Genomic DNA, 25,445 nt, shown 5'->3' on the forward strand with positions numbered 1-25,445 from the left:
AAATAATAGGGAACAATAATTTTCTTCCTTTACGATAACAAAAAGCCACCCTAAACATTTTACAAAGTTGTATGGGAGTGCAGATTGCTAGCTTGCTATTTAAATCAGCATTTTTAAAAAAAATTCCAAACTTCAAGATGAAACATGGTTGCTAAACCCATGTAATTAAGTTAAACGCTAGAAGGGTGAGAGGCGTCCCACCATCCTTGGTTCGGTTCTTGTTCCCCTTGGACACATGGTTGGACATGTGCCACTTCTTTCAGACCTGGGAAGGGCCCTTTCTTGTACTCTTACTCCTTTCTTGTAGTAACACCAAGCCTTCCTTTCTGGTCCTCCTGGGTTAGAGAGCAATTATAGAAGATAGCAATTAGCAGTTGAGTTTATTAGCTTCTGCTTTGAAAACTAAAACAAAACCCAGTGTTTGGTAGCACTAGAAGACCTTTTTGGAGAATAAAAGCAGTGCTGTTTCACACCGACAACTCTGGATCGAGAACACTTTGCTCCTGACAAAGTTAATCACCAAACCTCCCCGCCTGGCAGGTCACAGACAGGAGCGTGTTGAACAGACCTGCTCGCACCCGTGCGCACAGGTAAAACGGCGCTAAGAGTGTGTTAAAGCCAGTTATGCTTTGGCGTTCAGACTGGGAGCCTTTCCCCGAAAGGAAGGCATGTGCTAAGAGAGCTTCTGCAAAGGCTTAGGCTATGAAATAAAAGATATCAATCATCAGCAGTGTTTATAATTTCTTTTTTCATTACTTCAAGAGCCGTGAAGCAGGCATGAGCGGGGATCGTGGGTGTTTTTTTAATGCAAACCTTCCATCCATAAGAGCATACAGTGTGTATTTTCTGGATGAAGTTTTTCTAAGAAGTGCTGTGGCACATGTTTTGGAAACCTGGAGCGATGATTATAGGTAGTTGATTTGTGATACTCACGACACCTTCATAGCGTATTTATACAAACCGCCAACACTTCGCTTCCTGCAGCCTGCCAGCCGTCGTGGGCACTCTGCGCAGTGTCCTTGCGCAGTGCGTGCTTACCCAGCACCGTGAGACTCCCTGGGCTCAGGAGTTCACCTTCAGGCTTTGACAACGATAGCAAACTCTGGGATGCACGTCTGTCTTCAGGATCCTCCCCATGTCTCTCAGTGCACAACGGCATTTTTTCCTTTCAATATCTTTATCGGGTGACACACATGATGTCGCTTTTTTGCGGCGAGGCATGTCGAGTACCGAAGGATGGCTTTTTTAATAAGCTGACCTTGCCAGTGGGTGCAGACTCTTGCATCACCACTTTGAGTAAAAGGCTTTTGCAAACAAAGCCTGTCAAGGTAATTACAGGAAAGGTCAGTTTGCCATCTTCCCTTTTGAGAGCGACATGTGCTTCAACCACGAGAGCTACGTATAAAAGACAGTATGTGATCTTTGGTCATTATTTCCGATGAGTAAGTGTCATGTCACCGGGTCGCTGTTTTCTATGGGGGCTGGCAGCTTGGAAAAACCCATGTCACCTCGTGTCACCAGCCCCCAGCTCCTAAGTTGGGCTTTTTAAGGTTTCTGCTCAAGTGGGCTTTCAGCGGTGTTTTTGTGCCAGAGAGCAAATGTTATCTGGGATGGGGCAGATGGCTTGCAACCGCTTGTAACAAAGGATGGGTGTTGGAGGTGCATCAAGAAATGAAAGAGGTCAGATGATGAAGCTCAGTAAGCCTGAGAAGGGATGTATTATTTAAATTGGTCTTCTGCTCTTACCCCTGGTAGTAGTGTGAAGGCTTGTGGTGGGGAAGACAGCTCTGTCCTGAGCAAAGGGGAGGGGTTGTCACACGCCGGTTGTGACAAAGCTGCCGTTGAGTGCAAGAACTTACACTAGATTGCTGCTGATGCTCCCGCACGTGTCTGGTGATTGTGGCTTGCTCCTGGGTCCCAGAATAAACAGATCAATGTTCCTCTGTCTTCTCCAGGTTCTACGCGGAGGAGCCAGTCAGCGTCCTTTGACCCCAAATCAGAACCAGCAGGGACAGCAGACCGATCCGCTGGTGGCTGCTGCAGCCGTCAATTCTGCCCTTGCCTTTGGACAGGGGCTGGCAGCGGGGATGCCAGGTAGGGGCTCCCAGGGAGCTGCAGCTTCTCCAGTGCCCAGGGAGAGCTGAGAAAATTGTATCTCCTGTCTCTGCATGGTGTCACGTTTGCCTGGCATTCAGCAGTGGTTTGGTTTTATTGGTTTTTTTGGTTTTAATCTGTGGGTGTAGAAGGCATTTTTGAGAGGCTGTTAGATGTGAACCTAACTACCCATGCAGCATTTAAGTTAAATCGGGGTTTAAATCCCTGTGTCACACCTGAAAAAAATTGTTATCAACAGTATTGCTGTATGGGTGCATTAGCTGCTTGTGTAATCAAAAGAATTGACGGCTCCTATTGAAAATTGCTTTCGGATTTTTCTGTGGATAATGCCAGCTTACATGATCATTATTTTAAAACCTCAGAGATATCTTAGTCCCATTCATTAGCCTTGTCTCTGCATCCCTGCTGGGTGCTTGACTTTAACAGGACAGGGACTTCATGATTTCTTCCAGGCAAACACAAGTGGCTTAAAAACAAGAAAAGAAAATGAATAAAATGGAGGGTTTTATTTTAATTTATAATTCTGCAAGAGAGGAGCTACTGTATGAATTCTAACTCTGATCCATGAGACAGTGTGGTACAAATGCTTTTGACATTCAGTTGTACGCAGTATTAGTGTAGTGGCAAAGGGCAAATGTAAGTATGTTTTTGAAGGATGCGCAAGTGTGTCCCGCTGGTCAGATGTAAGAGAAGAGGATTATTTTGACCTCGGGTCTCCTCGCTGGAAGTGTCACATGGTTGTTACACAGGGTTTTTTATGGTTTAAGAAGAATGTTGCTGTATTAAGTTACAAAGTGAACTGTAACATCCATGTTTCCAAGCAATCTGCAGATTTCCTTAAATCTGCATTATTGGGGTTTTGGGGTTATATTTGCAAAGCATGTATTCACAGAGAACATTCTCTTTGTGACCCCACCTTGGAGAATCACTTCAGTTTTTCCGGAAAGTTTTATTTAACTGTAGAATTATATAGCAAGGTACCTATATAGCTATACACTACTTAAAGTTTGTTGCTTTGTGTATCACCAGCATATTTAAGAGTTTGTATTTACATATACTAAAGAATGCTTTGTGACACATACCTTCAAGAATACATAACTTTAAGTTCCACATCTCGTTCGCATGTGTGCGCACGCTGAACAGCTCCGACGTGCAGCGGGAGAGTTGGAAGTGCCGTATGTTCATATATACGAAAAGTCCCAGCACATGTGTACTTATAATGGAAAAGAAATAGTGCTTTTGTATTTTAAGACCTTTTTTTATCTATATAATTGAATTTACACTGGTATAGTAGGTTTGGGGGAGGGGAAGTCATCTCTACCTGAAAGTCTTACTGTTGTAAAGTCATAGACTGTTAATACAGATTATGTGATTATATTGGGTTTGTTGGGTTTTTTTGCTTCAGGAGAAGCAGAGCTGCTGTTGCTTTTTCTTTTTCCCCATTCAGATTTTCCTTTAAAACCCTTATTGCACTGTACTCATCTGAAGGTGATTGATCTGCCACGTGTTGCGTTACTTGTTACCTGACCTGTGCACCTGTAATTTGCCTCGACAGGTTACCCGGTGCTGGCTCCTGCTGCTTACTACGACCAAACAGGTGCTCTGGTGGTGAATGCAGGGGCTAGGAACGGGCTGGGGGCCCCCGTCCGGCTGGTAGCCCCCGCTCCAGTCATCATCAGCTCTTCCGCGGCACAGGCAGGTGAGTCCCAGTCCTGTCAAGTGAAAATCTGCTCCGTCCCCAGTGGAGGGTGGACCTGAAATCCTCTGGGCTCTGCTGGCAATGACGACACACTTGCCCTCACTGAGGTCCCTTGCGGGGATCGTTGTTGAGAACGTCCTCCGTGCTCACTGTGGGCTGAGCCTCCAGAACAGCCTCAGAGAGGTAGCGTCCCATAAACTCTATTCTTTTGCAGAGTTTCACGATAGTTATTTAAATTTGTCTGCTGGCATCTAGTTTCCCACGTAACAAATGGTTTTAGCTGGCGTAGAACTCCCAAATGATCACCTTGCGTAAAACGTTACATGCCTGGCCTTTGCCAGGAGTTGTTTCAGGTTTTATTAGGGCTCTTTGGGAGTTCAAGGCTTCAAAAGGATTTTTTTCAGCCAGATTCTGTGCGTGTAAGCAGTCTTTGCCAGTGTTAGTAACAGATTATGAAATGGGCCTTTAAATTGTTTCCTTGTAGCGCTTGTTTATTTTGCTTTTTCTTTTACTTTGGAACTGTCTGCAAAACAAAAGTACTTGGTTTTGATGTTCTTAGCACCACAGGATTGCTTTTCGTGCGCTAAAGGACAATTTTGCTTATTTCAAAACTTGTGTTTCTTAATTGGATATTGCTAAGTGTGTGCCTATATTGATTTGAATCTCAGATCTTAGGAGAAAGGGAACATTTTTGTGTGTTTGATCTGTGTAGCTCTAATAATACAAGCAGCAATAATAACTGAGTGTTGTTGGTATTCAGTGACTGTGCAAGACTTGTGGAGCTCAGATATAAAGATACTTTATGCAGAGTTTGATGCAAAAGGGAGGTTTTCATCCTGAGAGGAAAGAAAAAAAATCTATAGTAAATAAAAGGAATCTGCTAAGTTTTAACTTCCAAAACTGCTATGAAAATGGATTTTTTCAGACTATGCTTCCAATTACTTTCTCCCCAGCGGTTGCGGCGGCCGCGGCTTCAGCCAACGGTGCAGCGGGTGGCCTGGCAGGAACGACAAACGGACCATTTCGCCCTCTAGGAACTCAGCAGCCCCAACCCCAGCCCCAGCAGCAGCCCACCAACAACCTGGCATCCAGCTCGTTTTACGGCAACAACTCTCTCAGCAGCAATTCCCAGAGCAGCTCACTCTTTTCCCAGGGCTCTGCCCAGCCTGCCAACACTTCCCTGGGATTCGGAAGCAGCAGCTCTCTCGGTGCCACGCTGGGGTCTGCGCTGGGAGGGTTTGGGACAGCAGGTAAGATCAGGAGCTGCTTCACGGGGAGGAAAGAGAGAAGCAGAGAGCTCCAAGTGCAGCTGGTGGGCTTGTGAGCCGCTGGAGCTGCTGAGCCCTTTCATCCTTCTCAGGCTAAATGGAAATTTTCCTTTAGGGACTACTGTGGCTTTCGGAATCTGCAGCTTTTAGCTTCTTTTAGTAGGTGATACATGAGAAGTACCAAAGTAATGAATTTGTTTTGTTATACACATTGTCAGTCATCCCCTTGTTGCTACAGATTAAGTTTTTAAACAGCTTTGAATTTCCTTGTCTTTACTGGCATGTGCTTGGTGGAGATACTGCACTAACAGGAACTGGCTCCAGAGTGGTATCCGTCCGTGTGCTAGCTCTGACCTCAGAGTAATGGCTAAGTAACTTTTCAGGATCTTAAAAAAGCTGATCCGAGGTGATTTCCATGCTTTATTCTGGGAATTGTTTCTGTCATACACCAAAAAAATTCACTTATTGTGGCTGTGAGAAATGTTACGTACATGGCTTGTTTTCATTTGTTTGTTAGGCAATTGGAAACAAAGATTTTTTTTTTTTTTTTTTCAGAATAAAACCAAACCAGAGCGATGTCTGTGGGATGGGTGGGTTTTTTTGTTTTTTGAAGTAGAACAATTATTTTAATTACTGCTTCATCTCAGAGGTAGTAATTATGTCCTGAATTTTCCTGCTTTCATCAGTGTGAAGGGCAAGTTAAAACATGCCTTTTGAACCTGCTCCATCAGAAAAGACTGAGGGACATACTGTCACCGCATCAAATCAGTTTTAAATGAAAGTTATTCTAAATATTTTTCTTAAACCCAGTTTGAGAATTTGAACCTTCTTGGATTCAGGTAAACACAGCATTCACTTTTTTCACTTCAGGTTATTTAACTAATTGAATTCAATTACTAGTTTGCTCAATGCCAAGATGCACAAACTTTTTTCCCCTCAATCAATGAATAAAAATATGAGGCTGTTGCTTCTAGAACTTGTGTGCAGTCATGAAAAATGATTAGTTCATGACAGTTAACAATTTCACTATTTATTAAACAAGACTTTAATGCAAAATTGATTTTTTTTCCCCTCAAGTTGACAGTGCATTTAAAGAGTTTGTATTTGACTATCAAGACAACTTTTCAAAAAATTGTTGGGTTTATGTGTTAAATTGAATTCTGATTTCCACCTCAATAAAGCATGGTGCAAACGGGAGCTGTTTTCTAATATAACGAAAGGCGAGCAAAAGGATTTCAAGTAAATGTATGTGAAGCTGTGTGTGCTCTTAAGTAAACACAAATAGATAAAATCTCATGTTGAATTTGTTTTAGCTCTAATGGCCAAAGAATAAATACAAGGCAATGCTTGTAGGGCAATATAATACCTTCTGTTAAATGAAGTGATATCATAGAATCATAGATAGATATGCTTAGGGGAAAAGAGTTTTGAAGTATACAGACCTTCTTCTGAAGGTTCAGAAGTGAAGCATTAAGTGTTTGTGGCCAAAAGCCAACGTGTTTGCTGTCGTTCCATTCTGTCGCTTCCTTCAGGTAGATTTTTATCTTCTTGATCTTTCTGCTTGTAGATTTTTTGGAGCGGTATTTCTCAATGTGTTCTATTGGTAAAAAACCTGCAAAACCTTAAATGCAAAGACAGGATTCAAGCTAGTTGTTTAAATCAAGGATTTCTGCTTTATCATTAACAATGTGGTTTTAATTAATTAGCGTTTCATTTGGGCCATGCAATACTCTTAGGAAAACAACAGTTGTACTGGCTCTCCAGCTATCCAGTTGTCTTGTGCAGCTTGTTGGCATCACACAGTTTGTCTCGGGCAGCTTATTGACATCACACAATTTCACTCTGTTCCTCTTTTCAGTCGCTAACTCCAACACGGGCAGCGGCTCCCGCCGAGACTCCCTCACAGGGAGCAGCGACCTATACAAGAGGACATCCAGCAGTTTGACACCTATAGGACACAGTTTTTACAATGGCCTTGGGTTTTCCTCCTCTCCTGGACCTGTGGGAATGCCTCTGCCCAGCCAAGGACCTGGCCACTCTCAGACTCCACCACCTTCCTTATCTTCACACGGATCATCTTCAAGTTTAAACCTGGGTAAGAGGCGCGGTGCCACTGTCCCAGCACTGCAGGTTACTGCTCTGCGCTCCCTGGGCGCAGGGACGTGACCACCCCGCTCTGGGTAGGTGAGATACCTGCTGCCTGGTTGCTGCTCTTGTTCCTGGGGCAGGGTCCTGGCTTTTGCAGAAGAAGTAGGGGAAACACTGAAGCAGGGAGTTGTAGCACCTGTGTTGAGGTGTTTTGTCTCTTGCAGTAGTTCAGTTGTTAAACAGGAACGTTTCTGCATTGCCTCCGTGTGTCCTCAGCTCTAAATTACGGGTAACGTTTCCAAGCGTTTGAAAAGCAAGCTGTTTTTCTTGCGCAGATCTCGGTAACAGCACCGATTGCTTGTTATCCTTGAACAAAACGGACATGGAGGGCTGAGCCTTAAACTTGTCAGATGTTTTAAAATGCCCGTTAAATTTTCAATAATAAATTACCAGAGCTTACAGTTTCTTCTTTTAAGCAAAATACGCAACATGATCGGGAGCAGTACGTGGCTTTTAGCTGAGGATTTTGCGAGTTTGCTTTTGAAAATTTCCCATCAACGCGACCTTGTCAAAAGCACGTTAGTGCATGGGAGAGGCTTTCTTAATTTTGGTGAGATACATTACTTTATGCAAGCTACATCTTCTGGAAGAGATTCTAGTTGGCCCAGAGCTTTTATATACAGTAAAGTAAATCTTTAAAATAAATAAAGCAAATATTAAATAATAAAGCAATACTCATCTGAGCTTCCTGAAGTGTTCATTTCCAGGTCTTAGAAACAAACAAGATGGTTATTCATTGCATCCGCACCAGATAATTTAGTACTTGCTCAGAAAAAAATCACTTTGTTTTGGTTCTGTCACATAACTGTATGGATTTAACAAAACTTTTGGTTATCAGAACAGTTTTCCCTGCATATACACACTCATCAAATACTATATTTGTCATTTATTACATGCGTGTGTGATAAATTTGATGCTGGCTTAAGGTTAGCATGGAATAAGTAATAAATATGATTTTTCAAGATGAAGTTTAGATTCACCATCTTTCCTCGTTCGGAGCTTTAATAGAATTGGAAGGCGTTTAGCTTTATTTATGCAGCTGTACAGTCCTTAAGCTGACAGTTAAATAGCTACAATAATTTAACGTTGAAGACTAACCAGATTCCAGACCTGGCGCTAGAAAAAGTCTGTTGCCCCTGCAGGCAAACAAAAGAATGAATCTGAAAAACTGGATCAGAGAAAGGTTAATCTGTTTGAGAACAAACTCTGGAAAGAAAACGGAGTTACCATTTACATAAACGGGTTGTGTCCCAGAGCGGTTTGCGTGGGTCTTCCCGTCTTGGCAAAATATTCCTCTCCTTGTAGCCAGGTTTCCTCCGTGGCTGCCTTTGTGCTTGGCAATGCTGCAAGAAAAATCTCTCCTGGAATAGCTGTGCATTTGTGTGGTTTTCACCTTGAAATCCGTAATGTTAATTTTTTAAGTTTCTCTGTCACATGTAATGGAAGACAGTGTTAAATGTAGTCGTAGTTTCCTTTGGTTATAAAATAAGTTTTAATGCTATAAAAACAGCACAGGTATTGTTTTTTCCTTCTAAGAAGCTTGAGGCTGACTCTTTTTCTATTTGGGAGTGATAGCAGAAGTAGTTTGTGATAAAGAGGATGAGCACTATTTCTAAATATCTAAAAATGAAAAGACAGATGGGAACACCCAAACGTCGTGTTTGCCAAAAGGGAAATTAGAGCAGTCGGGTTTAGAACGACATCCTGCCACCGCATTATGTGGGGGGAGGCAGCCTGGGGGAGGCACTTCGAGTAGCTTCGACTTCAGGGTTCCGCAATGACGTCAGAAGTTGGCATTAAATCTGACTTGCCCTCAGCAAATCTGTGGTTAAATGCCATGTGAGATGTGAGTTTGACTTGTCACGTCTCATGGATGCACGAGTCGATCGTTTGTTGGGTTGGTGGTGTGTGTAAAGATTCAGCTCCGGCTCTTCTGGCTTTCTGAAAGCTCATAGCTGTGAAAAATGGTGAGTATTTATCAAGCTAGGCTTTTTTTCTGGTGTTGTAAAGTGACCTTGTGAAATGTCTGGGCAATCACAAGTACCTGAAATAACCGTGCAGCCAGTTCTTAGGAGAAGAACGACTGGAGGAGAGAGGCTCAGCTAAATACGAGCTTTAAACTCGAAGGCGTATGCGACACATGCAACTGTGCGTAGCTAGGATAAAGCAGCTGTGAATAAATAGGCACTTTTGGGTGCTAAAGGCAGCCAGGGGCCATCTTCTTCCCCAGTATGGATCAAAATTACAGAATTATTAATTACTAAATACATTTTTTAAATGATAAAATTTAATTTTGGCCAGGTTACACTTCACATAGGGTTCACGTCAGCCCTTGCGTATGTAGCTGCCGTGGTTCCATAGAAACACTTCCCACGCTGCAGCCTGGGGCTGACTGTGTCCGGCTTTGGGTTTTCCCACTTTGGAATGGGGATCAGGATTTGCAGCAGCTAAGTAATTATTTTAATTAAATTATATTCTTGCAGGAGCTGCTTGGGAGGGAACTGCCCCATACTGTAGTCAGCGTGTGATTTGAAAGGCAGGATTGGTGTAAGGAGGCCGATACATGCACATGGGAATTTATTAGAGATGTTTTGGGGAAACTGGCTGGGGAGCTGATAACCAGTTTGCTGTGGCTGACTGGGAGGGCTGGAGGGCTGCATCTCCCCGGGGCAACTGGTGGGACACTGGGCGAAGGGCTGGGGCAGCACCTGGGGGGGTCTGGGTGCCCTTCCCAGCCCCGGGCAGGCAGCGTGGGGTCCCCCCCGCAAGGGCAGCCGCTGCCCGGCGCCTCCACGCTGAGCCCCTGGTGGGGAGAGCGGCAGGGACGTCTTCGCCGCCTGCTTTCTCACACAGCCATGTCTTCACTTTCCTCTCTCTGCGATTGTTCTGGCGTTTCTCACACCGCGCTCCTGCCTTGCAGAGCAATTTGAGGGCCCTGTAAAAGTCCCCTGGAAGCTCACTTAAGAAGTGCTTTGTTTTCAGACAGCAGCCTTTGTGTTTCTTCCCCTGTGTTTTCTTCTTGATTCATCCTTTCATTGTCCTTTTCTTTCCCTGAAATCAGTAATTCTTTCAGGTTAACCTCTGTCTCAAGCGTCCCAGCAAGCACTGAGAAGATGACTTACCATTTCAAAATAGGAAACGCTCAGTTGTTAGGGCTGAGTAACGTGTCCACCTTGGAGTCCCCAGGATGAAGAGGCTGTGCGCTTTGTCCTCCCCAGATACAGATTTTTCCTGACATATCCCAGACGCTTTTAAGAAACTACGGTCGATATGTTCAGAGACAGAACCGCACCACAGCTGGCCCTCCTGTACAACCTCCGTGTACTGTATACAGCGCTGGTTTGCTGTCGTACGTGGATGCCGAGTGTTTTGCATGGGCAGCGCGGTGTTGGCACGATAGGATGTCTCGGCACAGTTTGCACGCTCCCCTTTTGAAGTTTCTTGTGGGTGAGGATGCAGGAGAAACTCTCAGTGCCAACATCTTGCAGGAGCCCTGTCCCTTCTTTGGGGTTTTTGTGCCTTTATTGTACCTTAGTGTCCCTAAGAGCTTCAGGAGCTTCCAGGCTCTGTGTACTGCTCTTGAACAAGGAGTTGTTTCGTTGTAGTTATTGGTGAGATCCCACTGAAGTCTGGGATTTGGCAAAGTCACTGTATTCCCAGCCACACGTTGGGGTAAAGGAACTTGGGGTGCTCCGAGGTTTCTGGCCCTTGGTGGTTGACAGATGTGGTTCAGAAGCGCTTGCTTGATTTAGGAAACCCGTCCCCCCCCCCCAGTCCCTTAATTCTCAGTATGCTGCGGCTGACCTGCAGTCAGCATCTCCATCGCAAGAGAGAGAGAGGGGTAGAAAACTGGAGTAATTTGTGGTTTATTTTTAATCTCCAAAAAGATCAGAAGGTTTTTCTCAAAAACCTCTGACAGAGAAGACTTTGTCTGTACAAACTGCGCTTTTCCTCTTCGCTAAGAGATAAGGCATAGGTGATAACAGTGTGAGTGCTGAACCCTTTCCTCTTACAGCCATTTGCAGATGATCAGGAACTAGTTTCCCCTTCAGCACCTTGGTGCTATAACTCTTGCTCCAGGCTTTCAAAAAACAAGCCGTAATTCTGAGCTCTTTGAATGCCATGGAGAACATCAGTCCCTTTACCCAAGAGGTGATTTACTCTTCCCTTGAATATCCTGGTCCTTCCAGCAGTATGGAATATCACTTGGTCACTCTTTGGAGTTCTTGCTCAATGAAGAAGATAGAGAAGATGATGGCCACACCGTTGGCAAGGCACTGTAAGACAGAGACGTGATCAAGAAGCTCTCAAGTCTCCTCCTCGAGAAGGGGGAGGTTTGGCACCAGCTCGGGAGAAGTCAGAACACGTTAGCCCAGCTCAGAAACGGGCACTTCGCTAGGCCGTTACCACGTGCTTCATTCTCATACAGTGTTTCCTGCGTGGGAGCTTCCTTCAGGCATTGATGGCAGAGGACTGCAGTTCACTCCGCTCTTTTTTTATTATTATTTAATATTTTTATTTTAGACACTGTCATATGCCCGGTCTGTTCCCTTTGCAGACAGCCCTACTGATGTTTGCCTTGAAGGTCTTTCCCATGCAAATTCTTCTAGCTTTTTTTTTTTTCCAGGTGGTTTGCCCTCTCTGCCTCACATTGGCCTTTCAGGCGGCAGGTTCCCATGCGATAAGAACATTTTTCTTGGGAGGACTTTGTCCCACCCAGGAAAAACCCGTACTCGCTCAAGGCATCTTGCGGTCTTTGACCAGCAGAGGGATCCCGAGCCCTGCAAGAAAGGGAAGAGTCCTCTGCCATAGCTTGAAGCAAATCTCGAAAAATTGCAGGCAAGGAAACGGCATTTAAAGATTTAAGTTGGTTCCTTAACAAGGAACGCTTGTGGTTTGCTAACTGTACGATGAAGCGCTGCCTGTTCCCCGTATCCCTGGTATGGGGTAACTCGGCGGCTGTCTTAATGTGGGTGAAAATCTTTAGGGCGTTTGTAAAAGCACAGGATTTTAAAAAGTATTTATTTGTCTTTAATTTATTGTTATTTACCTCGTTTTAATAGTGATTTGGTTTTTATATCCAAAATGTTTATACTTGCTTCTTGCCACCTTTTTCTTACCTAATTTCATCTTAACTCTGTTCCCACTACATTTCTTTTAAATCCGTCCTTCCCGCAGCAGCAGGATAGGTGAAAAAACCCTAAGGATGGAGGATAAGGTAATCGGAAGCAGCAAGTTAGTGAAAAGATTCAAGTGGTGGGATTGTCGTTTGTCTGTTTTAGACAGTTTTGAGACAGCGAGAAACAGAAGTTGTTACAGTCTGTTCCCTGCTGAAATCTATAGCTGTTCCTGACTTAACACAACGGTGCTGTACTAAGGAACGATGCTTGAGCACGTCCCCACCGAAATTGTTTTGGGGGCAGTTCATTTACCTTGGCTGAGACCACTTCCTAGTTGAACAACGGCGGAAACCCATCTCGGTGGAAAAGGAGTAATTAGAAGTAAAATGACACGCACAAGTTGTAAATTACTCCCTCGGCCGCTTTATTTCATCTTGTGAAATACCCTTGTTTTTATGATTTGCAGGAGGGCTCACAAACGGGAGCGGCCGTTACATCTCTGCCGCTCCAGGCGCTGAAGCCAAGTACCGCAGCGCAAGCAGTGCCTCCAGCCTCTTCAGCCCCAGCAGTACGCTCTTCCCGTCCTCTCGCTTGCGCTACGGGATGTCTGACGTTATGCCCTCCGGCCGAAGCAGGCTGCTCGAAGACTTTCGCAATAACCGGTACCCTAATTTACAGCTGAGGGAGATTGCTGGGCACATCATGGAGTTCTCTCAAGATCAGCATGGATCCAGGTGGGATTAAAAACCGTGCGCTGTGGGAAGCTTTTCGGGACAGCTGCGCTTTGACTTAGTGTCATCTGCCGTTTGCATCACGTCCTGAAGCAAAGCGGCAGAAGAGGGAAAAGGAGGAGTAGTGTAACACTCTGACCCTCCTTTTTAAAGACTGGGGACAAATTCTGGGAGCGGGAGTCCCCTCTCTACGGAGGAGCTTCCTTTGTAATTTGGTGCTAGTCCCACTGGCATAGTTTAGCTCATTTTAAAGAGCTGCCTGGACGCGAGACCTTGCTGTATTACTCCACTGAGATCTGCTTTGCTTGGAACGAGCAGATTTTGGGATACCAACAATGACCTGTGGCCATGGACCTCGTGGCTGTGGTCACCCCGAGGTTTCAGATAGCCGCATAGGGCAACTGTGTGTTAAAGATTTGTGTTTTGCAAGAGCTCAGTGTATGAAGCTTTGAATGGATTTGTATTAACTGCATTGCGAGCACGTATGCCCGTGGCGCCACACCAGCCCTATTTTTCAGGTTTATTCAGCTGAAACTGGAGCGCGCTACCCCAGCAGAACGTCAGCTTGTGTTCAACGAGATCCTCCAGGCAGCTTATCAGTTGATGGTTGATGTATTTGGAAATTACGTCATCCAGAAGTTCTTCGAAGTAAGTCTACGTTCTCCTCTTTGCAAGTCTTGCTCGGATCCCTGCTGTCCTGAGGTAGCGAACGAACTCGTAGGAACCCTGCTCTTTGGCTAAAACGATGGGTATCAGTCAGTGCTGATGTCGTCTCCTCCCCATGGCCTGCTGCGTCATTCCCGTTGGGGTGACGGAGGTGTGGTACTCGTAAAGATTCATCTCAAAAGTAACCCTTTGCTTTGAGATGGCAAAAGGTGTAGGGATAAATAGCAACATAGCCAGGAGAGGTAGGTCCAAGGAGACTTTTCAGGGATGCTGTGCGGGGCTGTCAGTAGTCAGGTATTTAGGAACAAAAGAGAAACTTTTCCTGTGAGCAGCATCCGCTGGAAGGCGGCATTGTGTTTTCATACAGGAGGTTGCGCAGACGCCCATCTCTCCTTCTTGAAGCTGCTCTCTTCTTCTCCAGCAAGCCTTGGTGGTTCTTTTATCCAGGAGTTTTATAGCGACCCTGGGAAGGGTTAGCGATCTGGCACATGTCACCCTGGTGGCTCCAGCAGCTTTGACTCTGGAGTTTGTTTCACAAGTGTCAGGCATGTCTGATGGACATGGAACAGACGTCTGGCTTGTGCCTGCTCACATCCATCGAGGTGCTGCTGGTGTATTTTCGTTCTGTTCAGTAGGCACACTGTTTCTTCTTTAACACTTCTGTGTGACGGTGTGGGAGGGCTGCCGTGCCGCTCGGCCACGTGAGGGGTTTTGTGCTTGTAGTGATTGGGTTTCGTCTCCCCAGTTTGGCAGCCTGGAACAGAAGTTAGCCTTGGCAGAACGCATCCGTGGGCACGTTCTGTCCCTGGCTCTGCAGATGTACGGCTGCAGGGTGATCCAGAAGGCCCTTGAGTTTATTCCCCCAGACCAGCAGGTAATTGTAAGTCTCAATTTTAACTTTCTTCTTGATGTTTAACGTTCCTTGCCGTTTGGTGACCTGAACTGCGACCTTCTGTTCCTCTTGTGGCTGGTGTTCTTTTGGTTTGGTTTACGGCATGTTTGTTACGTTTCGTGTGCATGATAAGTGCGTGACACTGCCTGTGGCTCTCGTCGTCATCTCCTTGTTCCACTTAACTGGTAATGGTGTTGGTTTTCTTAATTCCCTGAAATCAGGTTATGTATGAGGGGAAACTGTGAATGATGGTGAATTAAAAGATATTTTTAAATCTCTTGAAGGAAGCAGTGCCAGAGTTTTGCCTTTAATATTCACTGAGATCTCATTGCTTTGATATGCGGGTCAATATTCCGCTTTCCTGCAGCGAGATGTACAAGCAGCTCCTAGTTCCTGTCGAGCCAGGCCTGGCACTGGAGAGATGTGGATGATAGCCAGAGTCCCACTCGAAGCTCATTAATAAAGCAATTCCTCCAGGGTTTTATGAACAATGAATTAAGATGAAAAATACGCTAGGCAAGCTAGCTAATAAAGGTGTAAGGAGCTGTAATACAGGAATCTCAATGTAGGTTATTAAATTAAAAAACTGAAAGAGGCTTTAGGAGTGCATTTTCCCTTTAGGTCCAGCCTGGGCTAAGCTGTTGCCTTAACGTGGTGGCCCAAACTCCGGCACTGCTGATCTGAGGATTTACTAATTGTCTACTTCCAGAATGGTAGTTCTGAGTACGTTGTACTCCTGAAATGCCTGGTTTTGTATCAGCTGCAAAACTGAACTTGTCCAGTATTGTGGTGTTACTAAATTCCCAAAAACTGTCATTCTCTGTTTCCCAATTGTGAATCTTTTAGCCTGCATGTGTGCTACTTTAGTCGTATCTACACCTCATCATCTTGGTTTCCTTAATTATTGTACAACATTACTTTGCCTATGTAAAATACTAGCAGGTTCTTATCCCAGTGCTGATCCCATTTTAGTGACAGATGAAGCTGATAACTCAAAAAGTTTGTGAATTTTGGGCATTTTATATTTTTCTTGTTCAGGGGAGCAGAGGATGGAATGGGGGATGCACAGTCAAGTTGTGTATCAGTAAAATTTCTTAAATTTCGATACTTAACTTGTAAGAGGACACTTGTGTTTAATGAAACGAGTGCTTCATCTTCATTTCGTAATAGTGTTTTTCTTGGTGGTTTCTGCACCACAGCAGGCTTCATCTCAGCACTCGGACACTGGAAAACATCCAGTTTGAAATACATCAGTGCATCCTTCGCCCCTTTCCTATTCTTTACCACGTTTAGCAGTGAAAACTTGGCATTTATCAGCCGTGAATCCTGGTGGTGCTTTCTGTTTGTCTTTCTCTCCTCCTAATAGAATGAGATGGTACGGGAGTTGGACGGCCACGTCCTGAAGTGCGTTAAAGACCAGAACGGTAACCACGTGGTGCAGAAGTGCATCGAGTGTGTGCAGCCTCAGTCCCTGCAGTTTATCATCGATGCGTTTAAGGGACAGGTAAGGCCTTAACCAAGATACTGACTCTCATTCTTTGTATTCTTGTATCTTGCTTTGAATAGCATGATGGTGGCTGTAGCGTTTTCAAATATTATGAATTTTAAATTTGAGCGAGCATCAGTTGAAAGGGTTCTGCAGCAAAGAGAAACTCTTTGGTCATGTCTCTGCCAGCATTTTTGTGCAGGTATATCACAGCAAAACATCCTTGCAAAACTCTGTTTTCCTGGGACATGAAGTATTTTTTCACTGGTGGAGGAGAAAACGGGTCTCTCGTTTAATCCACCTTCATAGTAAAGGTGCTGAGCAGAGTTTTGTGATGGATAAATTTTCATTTTGATCCTCTCTGTGAGGACAGGTTAGAGGACCACCAGTTCCCAAGGGTCTTGGACAAGGGGAAAAACACGAGTTTCATCTGCAGTCACTTGTGCTTCACTCTCCTAGTTTTTTCTTGGTATCCTCTCCTGAACTGTTGCCCTGGATATCAGTTGTGTAGCTGGCTTTGTTCTGCCTGTAGTCAGCTTGTCTTCCATTACAGAAACGCTGGTTTGGGCGTTTCCAACTTCAACTTAATTGGCTTTGGAAAGGGGACTTTGAAGTATTGAAGGTTTTGCCACAGGGATGCGAAGATAGCCCGGGGTTATTCTAGCAGGAACCAGGCTTTATTACTTTGGCTGCTCCTGGAAGAGCTGTGAAAGTGGGGACTTGCTTGGCTGTGTCAAAACAAGGAGGATTCTAGCTGGAAACATGCTCAGCAGATTTATTGGTTAGAGTTTCGCTTTGGACCCTCCACCAGGGAGTTAGGCAAGGCAGAAGCACCTCTGGGAACTGGGTTGATGGCACTGACATTTCTTTGACCGGCTCTCCCAGTTTCATATGAACTTTCATATGAAGGATTAAATTTATCACCTCAAGACTATTTTTCTGCAGTTAATTGCACTTCAAGTCCTGTTTTCCTGCACGGTTTACTCAATAGTAATTTGTAGCCTGTCAATTTAACTTCAGTGCTTGGATTTGCTACTTTTGTTAATTTTAAACAACCAAAGAGGACTTTGTGCTTTAGACAGAAAACTGTGCAGCAGTAATAAAATGTGTCATGTTCTTACCAACAGACTTGTTAATCCGTTAGAAATGAGAAAGAAGGTTCTTTGTTGTCACTTCTCCTCAGCGCAGTTAAGGCTTTTAAACAAATCCAAATAGTTGAGGAAAATCCTTTACTGAACATTTTTAACCTTTCCGGTTCGTACCATTTCTTAACATAGCTCTAAAATACATAGCTGGCAAACAGTATGCTGGATTTATTCTTCTGCAACAGTGTTTTAACACAGCTTCTAATAACGCTTGGCTATCCCAGTGTTCATTTATTAGTCAAGAGGTTTTACCATTGTTTTCCTGTTAGATGAACGGGGAAGCTGGAGCACAGGTAGGCGTGTGATGTGCCTGCGATCACCCAGTTAGTCCTGTGGCAGTGGGGAGCAGATGTTTCCAGTTCCAGTTCATTCTACCTGGAGCTGCTGTGCTGCAAGGTGGTGTTACCTCCGTGCCTGGGAAAAACCACCACGTGTTCATTTAGTTCTGAAAGGTTTTATGGATTCCCAAAGACTAACAGATGCGTTGCTGCCTGTGCTTGTCCGTCTTTGTTGAACGCAGGTTTTTGCGCTGTCTACGCATCCATACGGCTGTCGTGTGATCCAGAGGATCCTCGAGCACTGTCTTCCTGAGCAGACCCTTCCCATCTTGGAGGAACTTCACCAACACACCGAGCAGCTTGTTCAGGTCAGCGTGGGAAGGGGGAATGGGGGGGCAGTGAGATGGTTCTTGGTTCTGCTCTGTATTAGGGACGCTCCTGGCAGCCTGTTTGGGGCTGCAGGCGTAGAGCTGCTGGGGTGGTCTGAACACAAGGACTCCGTTCCTGAGGAGGAATGGGAAAGAACAGGGCAGACAAGAAACGCACCTTCACTAATTGGTTTGGCTGTGTGCAAATATCCAGCAGGTATCAAAGGTGCAGTTACTTTTCCTTTTTGAAGAGGATCTGAAGTACTGAGTGGGTGTGTGTCCTAATGCTTCACTCCAGAAGGTACAGGGCAAGTAAGAATTGAAGAGAGTTGATGGGAAGAGCTGATTACTCCTAGAAAAAGGAAGTGCCAAGTAATTGGGGTTCTTAAAAATGTGCTGGCTTTATGCACACCCCCTTCCTGGCTGCCTTTCCTCAGTCCTTCTGAGAACTTGTTTTTCTAGAATTCTGGTGTTGGGACACGATGAATATAACAGCAAATAAACCCTGTCCTGTATGCTCGCGAATTTAGCACGTGGAAAGTGGGAAGTGCATGGAAGTGAGGCGCCGTCATGCCTCTGGTGTTGTCAACAGGGAAAATACATCTCTTGTGATCTGAATATACACACATTCAGAATATGAACAGTCTCCCATAGCTAGAACCACGGCACAGCCCTCCAGGACATGAGATTTGCGGTGTTTGAACCTGGAGAAAGCAAAGAAACTTGAAATAAGCAGAGTATTGACAAGTTGTGTTCAAGGAAATTGTTTGACGTTTTATAATTGGTACAAAGATGTATTTTACCTCGTGGTAAAACTCTAGAATGCACATTTTTGTAGACGTAGAAAGTATTGACATGATTTATACAGTAGCTATTTTAACTCGTGCTTAGTTCAAGTTTGTAAGTCTTAATGCATGTTGGGAACTGGTTTGGTATGATGGTTCCTGTCCACGTTTTGTCACACGCTTCTGCTGTCTCTCAAACAGGATCAGTACGGGAACTATGTTATCCAGCATGTACTAGAACATGGTCGGCCTGAGGATAAGAGCAAGATTGTAGCAGAAATTAGAGGCAACGTGCTCGTGTTGAGTCAACATAAATTTGCTAGGTATGAATCTGTTCCTTAAAGTCTCCACGCCCCGTGGGAGCATGGACACGCGCTAGAGTTGCAGAAGAGTTAGGGGTGGGGTGTAGGCAGGTGAAAGGAGATGAAAATAACTTTTTGCTTAACAACAGAATGCTGTGTATAACTGCTTGTAAAGTGGGATGAGTGACTGGCCAGGTAAGTTTTACTTGTAATGAAGGAGGATGAAGGTGTGGAAGAGCAGCTCTAATCCAAGCTCCTGAACTTGACCAAGAGTTTTTGTGTGTGTGTGATTTTTTTTTTTTTTGTTTTGTTTTGTTCTGGTGGTTTTTAAGTGGTCGCTATCCCTTGGATAATAACATGCCATAGAGCATTTCACTGCCTCTGGGGTGCTGTGTCAAGCCACAAGGGAGTTTGGGAAATCAATTCTTTTTCATCCCACTTTTCACAGAAGAATCTGTGCTTTTTATATGCCAAGTCTTGCAGTCCTTTTTGAGACACATGCGTAACGATATCCTTGTAGGGAAGCTGCAGCACTCTGGGGTTATTAGTCCAGATGCTACAGAGCTACACACAGGTAGAAGCAAAATCCCAGTACCTTAGCGGATGTCCAGACTAATAGTACTTCCCACATTTGTAATTTCCTTTTGTGTGTGTGTCTAGCCATTTGAACATGAAGGCTCAACCCTTCAAAGGCTCAATACTCTCACCTTTTTATGATTGGTGTGAAATAGTGCTTTAATACTTACGGATACAATGGAAGTGTAATATTAACAAGAATGAGAAGAGTGTGGTCTTAATATTGTAATTTCAGTTTCTTCCTCCCCGACTTGCCTTGCTTTTTTTTTTTTTTTTTTTTTTTCCCCTAACCTTCTTTCTGGGTGGAGCGTTAATTAGTGTAGGATTTTCCCTGAGCTGAGCAAACCACTTGGTAATTTTATGATTCAGTCAGGGATGCAGAAGATAAGACTCGCACAACTCTCCGTCCCCTTTCATATGTCCTGTTTAACTTGGCTCTCCGGAGAGCAGAGGCTAGTCATGTAATACGTTCAGGAATTTTGGAAATTCTCTGCCTTTGGTGAGATCTTTCATTCCTGAATTGCATTTCCCTGTTGTTCTAACCTTGGACCTCTGTTCCCGTCAAGCTCCAGTACTGAGAAAACCAAACAAAGAACAACTCTGCTGCTGCTCTAACGGGCATGCGGTGAGAACAGGCGCTGATCTCAAAACACAGCATCGTTGCAGAGTTGCATAATTTTGGGTGAAATAAAACCTGAACTGGTCCTTTACCCAAATTCCCACTCAGATCCCCAAATCCTTGGGCTGCTCCTTTCTTTCACGTTGCTGAATTGCTGTGCCAGCACGTATGTGTCTCCCAAATGGTCTGTCCTTGCTAGAAGCGTAAGAGACCTCCTTGGGGTTGAACGAAAAGCCCAGTAGAGATGTTGTTACTCACAGATTGTCCTTCTTTTATTGTTACAGCAACGTGGTGGAGAAATGCGTTACTCACGCCTCCCGTACGGAGCGTGCCATGTTGATTGATGAGGTGTGCACTATGAATGATGGCCCTCACAGTGCCTTATACACCATGATGAAAGATCAGTACGCCAACTACGTGGTACAGAAGATGATCGATGTGGCAGAACCAGCTCAGCGGAAGATTGTCATGCACAAGGTAAGCAGCTGCTGTCGATTGATAAGGATGTGAGGCTTGTCACCGCCACGCTGGTTGCGGAGAGAAAATTAGGCCGAGGTGATTGCTTTTGCCATTAGAATTTCCTAACGATGGAGGTATTTCAAAGTTGCGTATTTCAGTAGTAGCTGAAATATGAAAATGTGAAATAACGAGATGCCATTTGGACTTAAAACTAGCTGGTTGCTTCTAGCAATCTCTTCTGACCCAGTAACCTAGTTCCGCACTCGTGGCGTAGCAAACGCTGCTAAAATCCGCCAAGACTTGTACTGCAGCAGCGCTGTGGGGTCTGGCGATGACGACACACTTGCCCTCACTGAGAACAGCGTTCGCTGATGAGAGCAGTTTAATGCGCTCAGTGGAGCCGAGCCAGACCTCTGTGCCGCTGAACCCCGAGCGTGGACCTGCTGGTCGCGTTTCCGAGGGCTGTCGGCGCTGCCATGTCGCGTCACGTCCCCTGTACAGCCCGGATCAGGACGGTCGGGCTGGCTGTGACATCATGCTGACAGGCTGTAGCGTCTGAGCCTGGAGTCACTAATCAAATTCTCTACTTCTCTGTTTTGAATACGATTTTGATGAGAGACTTCCACGGTTTAGCGTTATGCTGCAGTTTTGAGATGCGTAATGGTTTCAGGACTTGATATTTGTCGAAAATGAAGACGTTTTGGAATTAAACGTGCGTTGCTGCCAGCCCTCCCTCCCTCCCGGGGCTGTGTGCCTCCCTTGGGGCAGCAGGCTCTAAAGATCAGGCGATGTCTTCATTTCCCTGCTTTTAAAGGGCACGTTTGTGGGTCTTTGTAACTGTAATGAATGGGAAGCAAATAGGCTTTTAAATGTGGAGTGGAACTGAGATTATTTTCTTCAGTCACATGTTTTAGGGGTCTGTTACTTCGTGAAAAATACCAGCTAGAGCAAGACCTCTTACTAATAATAAAACACTGACTAAAGCTGGCTTGGAAAACCCCATATTTACTTTTTTTTAAGAGGAACTGGGTGTTCAAAGCCCAATGAAATCAATTGTATTTAAGAATCCTAGAGTAAAATGGAGCAAGTGATTTTTTTTTTTTTTTCCCCTGTAAAAAAAAGTGGGTGTTTTCTGTGCGAAGGAGCAGATTTTACCAATGCAAGGCAGTTGATCAGGATATAAACAACATCGATGCAGCTGAAATAATCTTCAGAGAGGTTAATCCTTAGGTTTAGGAATCATTCAGAGTAGTTGTTTTAAACCAAAATCTGTATTAATCCAAAAGAAATAATAAAGATAATCAAATAAAAATGTATGGCAAGGAATATACACAGTTTAACAGTAGCAGAATGACCTGTAGCTTTGCTAATCTATATGTAGAGATACGTATATTAAAAAAAAAATAAAATACGCAAATGATCTTTACTGACGTTCTTTTTCCTGTCAAGCAAAGTCTTTTGAATAAAATGCTAATTAGGTTATCAGTGTGGTTGTCAAAAATAGAACCAGGGTGACAGCTAAATGGGACTGACTGAGTATGAAGATTCCAGCTGAATGAAAGCCTGGGAAAATTGAGTATATCGACTGTTGCTTTTGCATTGTGAAAATTGCGGTTAGTACAAACAAGCAGTTTGTGTTATTGTTAAAGACAGCGCTTTTATTTAAAAAAAAAAAATATTGAAAAGTAATTTTAGCCGTCAGTTCTGTCAGTTTAAAAAAAAAAAAAAAAAAGTCTTAGAAGTGAAGATGAACAAGGAATGAACTGTTGGACCTGGGGAGCTTTTCTTCTCCTTAACCTCAGAGCAGCAGTCAGACCTTCTTGGAAAGGGGATGTGGGGAGGGCCAAGGCATCAACTTCCGATTAGTACAAGATGGGTCCTTGAACTGAAAGAGGAATTTGAACGGCCAGGGGCTGAGCTGAGGAAGTCGGGTTGAGCTTGGGAGGGATTTCCCGTGGGGGTTGCAGGGGCAGCCCTGGTGATGTTCCCACCCCAGGAGCGGGTCGGGCTGTTTTCTCATCCCGCCTGCAGCTTCCACTTGTGGAGTACAAAGTCCGGTGTAATTGTGTTTCTCATCTAGTCACGGCCATGAACTGCTCTTACGTCTCGTTCCTCTGAAACTGTCCAGGAGAATGTCAGCAGCGTAACGGTGTTACTACAACGAAAACGGGTGTCCTCCTTTGGGGGCCCAGCAGTGACGGTGGTTTTACCGTGCCCACGGTCGTTACAGTGCTGTTCAAAGTGACCTTTACTCTCAAGTAGCGTGAGCGTGTAAAGTCTGCTTCCACAGACTCCTGCTTAAAATAAATACCTTAATTGTCAGGTTCGGAAACGAAACGGCTGTTGGGGCCGGGCCCACCGCCTGCCTCTCCCCGTAGCTCTCTGAAACCCAGCTGCGGTTCACCCCCGCAGCGCAGCCTGGGAGGAGGCAGAGGACCCTGCTCGCCTTCTGCAAGAGCTGCTCCGCCGCACGGGCCCTTCCCGCGCCGTTTCTGCCTTCGTGCGCTTGCCCCGGGCTGGGGGCGGAGTGTCGGGGCACCCTTGGGAAGCCCCAGCACCCAGGGGTCCTGTCTGCCCAGCCCCCTCTCCTGGGGCCTTGTATCCATGCACACACTTACGTCCAGCCGGATCCCAGTACCAACTGGATTCCAGTAACACGGCTCGAGACGATGCCACTTGCTTGACCAGAAGTTCCTCCTAAAAATGACATCAGTGAGTTACGGACCGTTAACTTGACTCACAGTAATTGAGGTGATGACAGTGCTCTAATATTTCCGACATTTTGTGACCTTCCGGTCTCCCGCTGGTGGTCCTGACCTGGACCTCCTGGAGCTCGCTCAGCACTGCTGCGGCCATGATTTGGGTTCCTAAACTTCACTCGCTCTCCTTTTTTATCTCCTAGATCCGGCCTCACATCGCCACCCTGCGTAAATACACCTACGGCAAACACATTTTGGCCAAGCTGGAGAAATACTACATGAAGAACGGGGTGGACCTCGGGCCCATCTGCGGCCCACCCAACGGCATCATCTGAGGCAGCGACCTGGGGAGGAGCTCACTGGCCATCCGGCATCTACAACCAGCAACCGACAATATTCCAATATACAGTTAGAAAATGTTTTATGGTTGCTAAAAAGAAAAAAAAAAAAAAGAAGAAAAGCCTTTGTAAATTTCTTTAATTTTATTATGCATAACATGTACTAATTATTTTTTTTAATTAACTAATTGCCCTGCTGTTTTACTGGTGTATAGAATACTTGTACATAGGTACCAAATGTACATGGAAGGCCACATTTTTGTTCACTGTTGTATCTATATTCCAAATGTGGAAACTTTCAGGGTGGTTGGTTTGAAGAAAACAAAACAAAAAAAGTTTTTAATTCATCTGCCTCGCAGGCAACTTTTTTGCAGATACCTGTTTTTTCTCCTTTTAGTCAAAAGTCAGCAAGAAGTTTGAATTTTAGTTAAATGGCACAGACGACGCATTTAACGCTGTTTATAAATATTAAAAAAAAATTCAACTTGCTAAAGCTTCAGTTTAAAAAAGAAAGAATTAAGTTTTTGAAACTTTTTAATTGCTTTTTTTTTTTTTTTTTTTTGAGTATAACATGCTAAAGGAGGTAGCTTAGCTGTCGTTTTTGGGGAAGAAAACGTAAACACCCAGAAAGTTTTTAAAGCGAGGGGGTGGGGGTCGGGTGTTACTTGTTTACTGCCTACTCAGTTTGTTCTGTTAACATTGAGAGACACAATTTGATTATTTAGCATGAGGAAAAAAAAAAAAAAATCCAACTCGGCTTTGGTCTTGCTTCTATAAATATATAGTGTATACTTGGTGTAGACTTTACATATATAAAAATTTGTAGTATTTTCTTGTTTTGATGTCTGATCTGTATCTATAATGTACCCTAGTAGTGGAACATACTTCTGACTGTACAATTGTACATTTGTAAACCTCTGTAATGTAAATGTGGAGAAGTTTGAATCGACATAAACCCGTTTTTTGGTAAGAAAAAAGAATTAGCAAAACCTGTGCATTTCAGTGTATATTCACACCTTTTATGGTCGTAGCATATAGTGTTGTATATTGTAAATTGTAATTTCAACCAGAAGTAAATTTTTTCTTTTGAAGGAAATGTTCTCTTTATACAGCCTAGTTAATGTTTAAAAAAAGAAAAAATAAATGCTTGGTTTTATTTGTCACCTAGTTGAACAGTAGCGATCCTTTCTAAATGTTATACAAAAATGATTCAGTTCAAAATAGTGTTTTTTTGAATCTTAAAAAGTAATGTTTTGCTTATTTTGTGACAGTAAGAAACAAAAAGTGCAAAAGTACAGAACCCCCTAGTTTTCCTTACAATCAGAGTCCCTTTTCACCTTGTAAAGTGTGAATCACCTTCCCTTTTTGTACAGAAGATGAACTGTATTTTGCATTTTGTCTACTTGTAAGTGAATGTAACATACTGTCAATTTTCCTTGTTTGAATATAGAATTGTAACACTACACGGTGTACATTTACAGAGCCTTGTGTATATTTCCAATGAACTTTTTTGCAAGCACACTTGTAACCATATGTGTATAATTAACAAACCTGTGTATGCTTATGCCTGGGCGACTATTTTTTGTAACTCTTGTGTAGATTGTCTCTAAACAACGTGTGATCTTTATTTTGAAAAATACAGAACTTTGGAATCTGGCTTTGTGGTTCCTTTGATGAACGCCTTCGCTAGTGCCACCCCCACCGCTGTTGACCAGGGGTTTGAATTCACAGAGCCACAGACTGGTTTGGGT

At 44.2% G+C, this 25,445-nt stretch overlaps 1 protein-coding gene and 1 non-coding gene across 17 annotated transcripts in view; both read left to right on the forward strand.

Moving 5' to 3' along the window:
- Positions 1 to 25,350, forward strand: part of PUM1 (pumilio RNA binding family member 1) — a 76,360-nt gene extending 51,010 nt beyond the window's left edge. For 11 of the 16 annotated variants that reach the window (XM_075774128.1, XM_075774131.1, XM_075774132.1 and 8 more), the window contains 12 exons: positions 1,956 to 2,094; positions 3,671 to 3,814; positions 4,768 to 5,064; positions 6,941 to 7,177; positions 12,817 to 13,084; positions 13,600 to 13,729; positions 14,493 to 14,627; positions 16,006 to 16,143; positions 17,791 to 17,916; positions 18,903 to 19,024; positions 20,483 to 20,675; positions 23,560 to 25,350. In XM_075774128.1, coding sequence (XP_075630243.1) covers positions 1,956 to 2,094; positions 3,671 to 3,814; positions 4,768 to 5,064; positions 6,941 to 7,177; positions 12,817 to 13,084; positions 13,600 to 13,729; positions 14,493 to 14,627; positions 16,006 to 16,143; positions 17,791 to 17,916; positions 18,903 to 19,024; positions 20,483 to 20,675; positions 23,560 to 23,691 — 2,061 coding nt within the window. In that variant the 3' untranslated portion in view covers positions 23,692 to 25,350. The remainder of the gene's footprint in view (positions 1 to 1,955; positions 2,095 to 3,670; positions 3,815 to 4,767; positions 5,065 to 6,940; positions 7,178 to 12,816; positions 13,085 to 13,599; positions 13,730 to 14,492; positions 14,628 to 16,005; positions 16,144 to 17,790; positions 17,917 to 18,902; positions 19,025 to 20,482; positions 20,676 to 23,559) is intronic. The other 5 variants (XM_075774130.1, XM_075774133.1, XM_075774134.1 and 2 more) reach the window with 1 other exon arrangement.
- LOC142604877 (small nucleolar RNA SNORD103/SNORD85) lies at positions 20,982 to 21,067 on the forward strand. The gene has a single exon (XR_012838716.1). It is a non-coding gene; the product is annotated as a small nucleolar RNA SNORD103/SNORD85 (small nucleolar RNA).
- Positions 25,351 to 25,445: the final 95 nt, after the last annotated feature.

The sequence above is a fragment of the Balearica regulorum genome, chromosome 22 (assembly GCF_011004875.1).
Source record: "Balearica regulorum gibbericeps isolate bBalReg1 chromosome 22, bBalReg1.pri, whole genome shotgun sequence".
Classification (NCBI taxonomy): domain Eukaryota; kingdom Metazoa; phylum Chordata; class Aves; order Gruiformes; family Gruidae; genus Balearica; species Balearica regulorum.